The sequence below is a fragment of the Marmota marmota genome, unplaced genomic scaffold (genome assembly GCF_001458135.2).
Source record: "Marmota marmota marmota unplaced genomic scaffold, marMar, whole genome shotgun sequence".
NCBI lineage: Eukaryota > Metazoa > Chordata > Mammalia > Rodentia > Sciuridae > Marmota > Marmota marmota.
The window spans coordinates 125700-134044 of record NW_026006748.1 but is presented as its reverse complement, the minus strand read 5'-3'; the positions used below and the strand labels follow the sequence as shown (position 1 = coordinate 134044).

The following is an 8345-nucleotide window of genomic DNA, read 5'->3' as shown; positions in this document are numbered from 1 at the left end:
GGCTCAGTGGAAGAGAGCCAATGTGTTTCATCCCCAGTACAAAGAGACAGAAGAAATCTTGCCCTAAACCTAGAAGACTAATTCTACCCTCCTGTGTGCTCTACCACCCTTAGTGTGCTCAGATTTGCTGCAAGTTAACTTGACACTTGTGTGAGAGTTGGAAACATGGTTTCCATTCTGTAATCTTTGTGGATGACGTTACTGTCTTCAAAAAGCTGTTTTCTCTCTGGAATTTTCAAACTATTCTTGAAAATTATTTTTTTCAAACAATTTTGATATGGCAAAGATCCCTGTAGAAAGTTATTTTCCAGTATTTTTTTTTACATTAGGGATTAGGTAATTTAATGTCTCACAGTAGAAATAGGAGGGTCACATATGGACAAAATTGAGTCCATGGTGGGGAATGCATGGACAACGGCATCACTGACTCTCAAAACTCCCTGATTCTGCACTCTTGCATGACCATCACATTCAATGAACTAATCCAAGGAAGAAAATTTCAGCATGATTAAGTGGGTGGAGATTGGGGAAGGTGATCACATACTGCTTTCTGATTGGATGCTGATCAATCAGATGGAGGTGGGGGCGTGGCCAGAGAGGGCCATAAAAGCTTCTGCAGAGCCAGAAGAGATGCACAAGAGTCTTGCAGCCTAAGGAGACACATCCTGGGCTGCTGAAGCTCAAAGCACCTGCACACCTGGCCAGATTCCGTTAGTCCCTCACTGGCCTAAGGACCAGCACCTTCCCTGCTTACCTGTGTGGATTCAGGAACAATTTTGTTCCTGTCTTTTCTCATGAACCAACTTAGACTTTGATTTTGCCTCTCAGTGTGATTTTGCCTTTATGCTGAATATCAGGATTTCCCTTTTGTTTTAATTCACTTTTAATTTTTTTCTTTCTTTTTTTTTTTTTTGGTACCTGGTATTGAACTCAGGAGCACTCTACCATTGAGCCACATCCCCAGCCCTGTTTTGTATTTTATTTAGAGACAGGGTCTCACTGAGTTACTTCGCACCTGCTCTTGCTGAGGCTGGTTTTGATCCCTTGATCTTCCTGTGTCAGTCTCCAGAGCCGCTGGGATTATAGGTGTAGGCTCACACACCCAACTTTTATTCGTTTGTTTAATTTTTGTTTTTTAAGGTTTATATGGACAATATATTTTATTTATTTATCTATTTATTTATTTGGTGGCATGGTGATTGAACCCAGGGCCTTGTGCATGTGAGGCAAACACTCTAATAACAGAGGTATATCCCCAGGTCACCATTATTAATTTTTATATGCAGCTGAGGATCAAGCCCAGTTCGAGCCCCAGCTACTTTGTTCACCAAGGAGATTGGATTTCTATTTCATTATAATTGATTGCAATTCAATTTTCTGATGATGGAAATATTTATATTGTGTGCCTCTAAATTATACTCCTTTGCCGGGTGTGGTGGCACACACCAATAATCCCACCAACCGAAAAGGTTGAGGGGGCAGGAGGACTAGAGTTCAAAGCCAGCCTCAGAACACAAAATGCTCCACAAATCAGTAAGACCCTGTCTCCATCTCAAATACAAAATAGGGTTAGGGAAGTGGCTCAGTGGTTGAGTGTCCTAAATTCAGTCGCCAATATCGGCCCCTAAAAGAGTATACCTTATGGCCTAGGTGGTTTTGTATTTTTAAAATTTGTTTAAACAAATTAAACAAAAAGCTTCAAATGATCTCATGGAACTCTTCACAGACTCTTTTCTGATCTGTTTTTCTCTTCAACATCCCCCTAAGATGGCAGGACGCAACCTGCTGAGCGACAAGTCCAGGGCTGTCCTGGATCTGTAGGACCTGCCCACAGAGCTCTTCCCACCACTCTTTGTGGAGGCCTTCAGCAGGGGAAACACTGATGTCCTGAAGAAAATGGTGCAGGCCTGGCCCTTCACCCACCTGCCATTGGGGGCCCTGATGAGGAAGCCACAGCTTGAGATGATCTGAGTGTCCCTGAATTGGCTGGACTTGCTGCTTGCCCAGCAGGAATGCCCCAGGTGGCTGGAAGGGAGAACCCTCGGTGCCAGAGAAGCAATGGGTATAGGCAGGGAGAGTGGGTTCTGAATTGTGTGCCACAGGCTTCCTGTGATGCCAGCAAGGAGGGGTGGAGAGGCCTTGGCCACGCTGAGCCCCATCTGGGAAAGGCTTCCAGATATGGAGGTGCTTGTGGAGGCCGTGGTGACCCATGAAAGAGGTTTACCTGACCCTGCCTCAGTCTGTACAAGTGGGGACACCAGGCTGGATTGGAGGGAAGTGGATGGAGAAAAGTGAGACAGAAGGAAGAGGTGGAGCAGGAGACAGCAGCTGAGAGGTGAAGGAAGGGGCCTCAGGGCTGAGACTCTGCTGTTGTCCCTGCAGGAGGTGGAAACTGCAGGTGTTGGATTTGAGGAATGTTCCCCAGAACCTCTGGAGGATGTGGTCTGGAGCCGTGTTTGATGCCTGCTCACCAGAGGACATTAAGAAGAATCGAACATTGAAACTTGGTCCAGCAATGGCAGATAAGCCACCCTTCAAGGTTTTCATAGACTTCAGCCTCAGAAAAAGACCCCTGGATGAATTCCTGACCCACTTTTTCCTGTGTTTCACACAGAGAAGGGACAGGCTGCACCTGTGTTGCAATAGGCTAAAGATCTTTGGGAAACCCACCAGTCACACCAGGAAGGTCCTGAGACTGCTGCAGCTGGACTCTGTCCAGAAGGTGGAAGTGCACTGAGCCTGGGGGCCCTCCACCTTGGCTGCTTGTGCTCCTTTCTTGGGCCAGATGAGGAACCTGAGGAAGCTGCTTGTCTCCCAGGTCTATGTGCCTGCCTACACCTCCCCATAGGAGCAGGAGCAGCTGCTTGCCCAGCTCACCTCGCAGTTCCTCAGGATGGACTGCCTGTGGAAGTTCTGTGCCAATGCTGTCTTCCTCCTTGAAGGCCACCTGGAACAGGTGCTGAGGTGAGTAAGGGGGGGGGGTGAGCACCCTCTGCAGACCAGTTGCAGGAAATTTGCACCTATGTGCCACTAACACTCTCATGGTTAATAAGACACTGGAAGGTAAATAAAACATGCTTTTGGTTCCTATTGGATCCTGAAGCTAGATCGCATGTGTTGGAGCAGACTCCTAAACGAGGGTCCATAGTCTGGGAAGGGCCACCATGCTGGGAATCCATTTGGGAGGGACAGGAGCTAGGAATGGTATTGATGTTCCCTCCGAGGGACGCCTATCCAGCGAAGGTGGTGGAAAGCGGGTAGAGAAGAGGGCTTGGAAGGAGGGAAGCCCCCACACTTACACCCATCAACAGGGAAGCTCTGTGATCCCCAGCTGGGAGCAGAGGACCTTCCTCTATACCCACCTGGGGAAGGCTGTTCTCAACTCCAAGTAGTGATCCTGGATGTAAGGGTCAGGAGCAGGGGTGGAAATCTTGCTGTGGATATAGGGTGTGGGCCTCTCATAGGGTTAACCCCAGTGGATTTTGTTACATCCTGCCCAAATTTGTCCTTCATACATGACTCCTCATGACCTCCTGTGGCCAGACCTGTGACTTCCTTCTTGGCAGTGAAGAGGGGACACAGAGATGTGGACTCATCTGTTCACAGGAGATGTGGTGAAAGGCTCACCCTGACATGGGGTGATGTGAATGACCAGATTCTGCAAAAGGCAGCATCTTAAGTGTGGACCATTGTCAGATCACCAGGGTGACTTGTGGTTTGGCCAATTTGTCTTCCCCCTCCTTGACATTGCTCCTCAGAACTAACTGGTTTTTCCTTAGGCACCTGAAGACCCCCCTGGAGACCCTCTCAATAACCAACTGCCCACTGTCAGATTCTGACTGGAATTATCTTTCCCGATATCCAAACACCAGACAGCTCAGACACCTGGAACTGAGGGGCATCAAACTGACCGATTTCAGTCTGGAGCCTCTCCAAATCCTGCTGCACAGCACTGCAACCACCCTGAACAGCCTGGACCTGGAAGCTTGCAGGATCACTGACTCCCAGCTCCAGGCCCTCATGCCTGCCCTGAGCCATTGCTCCCAGCTTGTGATCTTGAGCTTCCCTGGGAACCGCCTCTCTATGTCAACCCTGAGGGACCTGCTGCTTCACACTGCCAGGCTGAACCAGTTGAGCGTAGAGCTGTATCCTGCCCCTCTGGAGATCTATGATGCCCGGGGTACCATCCACCCAGGGAGATTTTCCCAACACTGTGCTGAGCTGACAGCAATAGTGAGAGACTTTAGGCAGCCAAACATCCTTGTGTTCTGTACTGTCCCCTGTCATCGTTGTGGCTACAAGTTCCTGTATAACCAGGGCTTCATTCACTGTTCCTGTCCAACAGCTGCCTAGTTGGGTGTGTTTCAAAAATGTACTTCTAAGCAATTGGAGGTATAACCAGCATGTAAGGTCACCTTAGATGGAACACAGAGCCCACCATTTCAGACATTGCCTGAAGTGTGGATGGGGAAAGGAAAGTACAGCAGGGGGCTTCTTTGGAGGGAAGCCCCCTGAGGATAGGACCTTCAGGACATGTGTCTTTATAGAGACATACATAGGGACCTGGATTTCTAGAGTGGGATTCAGGCTTGATGGGCACAGTCAGAAGCTATTGTGTTTCATGGCTGGTCCATAAATAGTCAGAAATGAACAGAATCTCAAGGTTAGTCTTCTGACATCCTCTGCACTGGATTTACCTGGCTTTCTAATGAAACCTTGGGATTCTCCCAGTGCTGATGGAGAGAGAAGGCACAGGGTACTTGGTGAACAATGAGGTTCAGCCCCAGGAAGTCAAGGTATCAAACTGAAATCTGGTAATCATGTGTGGCTACTCTGTGGCTTAACACATGCAGGTTCACACATGTGGATTGGAACATTCTATGTAGGCATTGAACATGAGCCATTGAAAGAAAACCTCTTCTCAGTGGACCTCAGTGCCACCCAGACATTCAATGCTGGCCCTTCCTGATGGGTCTCCATGTAGACCTAGAAAACTCCGGTCCTGGTCTCTGGGTGTGCTGGGCAAGGGCATCTGTGCATAAGACAGGCCCCATTGTCCCTCTGGGCCTCACCAAACCTTGCCTGTCATCCACCTAGGTAGTCTGTCCTCAGTTCAACTAGTGGTGCCCCTTGAAGGTATCCAAATTCCCTTTCAGCAAAATAGTAGAATCATATAGGTAGATAACAAATGCAAATATTTCAAAACGAAACTGAATAAATTACAAGCTCTAGTAGGGTGGGGTTTGTAAATAACTGACAGATCTTCCCCTAACATTTCCCTCCACTGAAGACTGGGCTGATGGGGTTGTGCAGCGACCTTAGCCTTAGTTTACCATCCAAGGATGAGAACGAGGTCCACCCAGTCTTCATTTCAGGTGTTCTAAAGCTGCCTGTGGACGTGTTTAATTATGGCTTGAATAATTCTCCACACATAGTGAACTGGAACCCACTTTGATGTGTAAGCAGACTGCAGCTCACTCCTGGAACTGGTAGCAGAGCCTGGGCCAAGCACAGCTGGCCTCTCTGTCACCCACAGAGTGATCTTTGGGCCTTGCTACCTCTTTCTGGCATTTCTGTTTCTCAGGCTCTAAGTCTAGCTTGCACATGTGGGGCAGGTGGAAGGTTCTGAATGGCATTCATTTTGTTGGATTCTAGGATCAAATAAAGTCAAGGAGGATCTGCATAATGAGATCTGCCATCATGTGTTCTTTTAAGAGTTATCATGACTAAAAAGGGAGTTGAAGATATTCTGGTGCCTCCAGACCCCTTGAACACTGGAATGGTTGTGAGGGCACTTTGTTTTCTAAGATGCCTGGGGATAATGCACTCACCTCTCTTTGAGTTCCTCATCTTTTGACTCTAGGTTGATTTGTGCTGTGAGAGAGCACACAGTTGTAGGATGTCATAACAAACAGGACCAGGTTTGTAAGGGTGCCTGGGTCAGGAAGTGGGGACTGGGTTTCCCTCTTTGGCCTCTGAAAGATGCAGAGTCCTTTGTGCACCTGTATCCAGAGACTCTACAGCCCCTTCTGGAGCACGGTCCAATTTTTCCTCCACAATCTAGAAACCAAGAACCCATGCTACTCTAGAGAAATGAGTGAACTTCATCAAAGCTAACTCAGGGAGCTGGGGATATTTGTCAGTGGTGGAGCACTTGCTAGCATGTGGAAAGGCCTGGGTTCCATCCAAGGCATCATGGAAATAAGTAAACAAATGAATAAATTCAAATTTGTTGTGACCACATTGGGAAGGTTTAATTGGAATAGAGCTGTCTATCTGGTAGAAATATTCAAAAAGAAAGAACCACAACCCACATGAAAACAATGGAATGCATTCTTTAATTGGTCTGGACAGGTGGGTCAAATTGATGTCCTGAAAGATTCTCTTCCAAAAACAACTGGAAAAGCTGGCTTGGTGGTGCTCAGCTGTAGTTCCAGCAACTCAGGAGTTTAGGCAGGAGGATGGTGAGTTCAAACCCAGCCTAAGTAATTTAGTGAGGTTGTAAGCAAGTTTGTGAGACCCTGTTTCAAAATCCTACCTGGGGATGGGGCTCACTGGTGTGGCACCCTTGGGTTCACTGCCTGGTCCTTAAAACAATAACAAGCAAGTATGAAAATCCGGTTGCAGTGGCTCATGCCCAGGATCCCAGCTTCCCAGGAAGCTTTAGAATTTTATTCTTTCTCCCAATTTTACTAAATGGGGCATGACCCATCCTTATTTTTTCCAGTCCCTTGAGATTCAATATTGGGCCATTTATTCAAGATCTATTTTCCTAATGAAGGTATTTCGTGTTGAGGACTTCCTAATTAGAATTGCTTTTGCTGTATCCACAGGTTTGAATATATTTTGTGGCCCCGTTCATTGGTCTGCAGGCATTTTACACTTTCTTTTTTTATTTTTATTTATTTTTCTTATTTCTTACATACATGACAATGTTTTGATTTCTTCAATGACCCATTGGTTGTTGGGGAACATGCTGAAGAATTCCCATGCTTTGTAACTGTCCAGGTGTTGCCCCTGCTATGGAATCCATTCTTATTAAATTTATGGAGATCTATTTTGAGAATAAATGGAGAATATGTCATGTGCTGTTGAGAAGGATGTTTGCTCTGCAGTGGTTGGGTGGGATGGTCTGTAAATGTCTACTGTGTGCAGAGATGATCTGTCCAGTGCTGAAAAGGGGAGTTGAGGCCTCCACTGTTCTTACTGTGTTGTAGTCAACTTCTTCTTTTACATTCCAGTAATATCTCTTTTGCACATGTGGCTGCTTGGGTGTCCAATACATGTATGTGTACAATTGCTGTTTCATGTTTCTGAATTGACCCCTATATCATCATGTGATCACTTTGTCTCTTTTTATTGTGTTTTCATCTGTAGTCTATTTCATAGGTCAGGATTCTTGCCATTCCTGCTCTAGGTTGGTTTTCTTCGTGTGGAATATCTTTTCCATCCCTTCACTGTCACTCGGTTTGTGTCCTGAGGTGAAATGACTTTCTTGTAGAAAGCAGGTGATTGATTCCACTTTAAAAAGAAAATACAGAGAGGGATCCAACATGGCGACAGGCGTGGAGAGATCAAGTCTCTGACCTCTTCAGCTTCTTGGGCATAGGGAGTCATAAACTGTCTAAATGTTGTTTGCTCAGGATCACTAGGCAATGCTGAGCTGACAAGGATCTGGGGCGAACAGTCTGGGCCTCTCAGAACACACACCGAGCCCGGATCAGCTGCATTCAAGCTCCCGTTCGCCTGCTTCTTGCAGCCAAACTGCTGTGACTCAGCACTAACAATCCTGCTGAAACAACTGGTCGGCCCTTCTGAACTTATGGAGGTAAAAGCCAACCGAGCCTTCATAGGCAGTGGCCACAGGATTGAAACGGGGCTTGGGAGAGACAGTCAGGACCCACCCATTGCATTGGTCACCCTGCAAAGGGAACGACCTATCACCATTTGCATGGGATACCACCATGGCAGAGAACTGATGTCACTAGAATGTGGCGGAGGAGATAACTTCATTGAAACCAGTGGCGACAGGTGTGTAATCCCCTAGCCATCCCTCTCCACACAGTGGGGAAAACTTAAGGGCCCCTCCCAACTCTCCTGTAAGGGCCCCCTCCCAGCTCTCCCATGAGCATGATAGCCAGACTGAGGTAATCAGGAGTGGCGCAGGACTCGCGGTGCAGAACTCCCAGCTATTGCTCCCAATAGTGCTGACAACTGAGGTCTCTTGCACCAGCTACCGGGGTCGTGGCTACCGGGGGGCAAGCAAATTCGCTGCGGGTTCTCAGCCCCAAGCTCTACAAACTTAGGGTCTGAGGGAATGGCAAACAGGGAGAATGTGCCCAGGC

At 47.4% G+C, this 8345-nt stretch overlaps 1 protein-coding gene across 1 annotated transcript; it reads left to right on the top strand.

Moving 5' to 3' along the window:
- Positions 1–1821: 1821 nt before the first annotated feature.
- LOC107133599 (PRAME family member 12-like) lies at positions 1822–4353 on the top strand (the record flags this gene model as incomplete). Its single annotated transcript, XM_015475895.1, has 5 exons — positions 1822–1955; positions 2103–2291; positions 2383–2722; positions 2849–2964; positions 3780–4353. Coding segments are annotated over 5 exons (1353 nt in total), but the record flags the coding sequence as incomplete, so codon positions are not given.
- Between the last annotated feature and the right edge of the window lie 3992 nt (positions 4354–8345).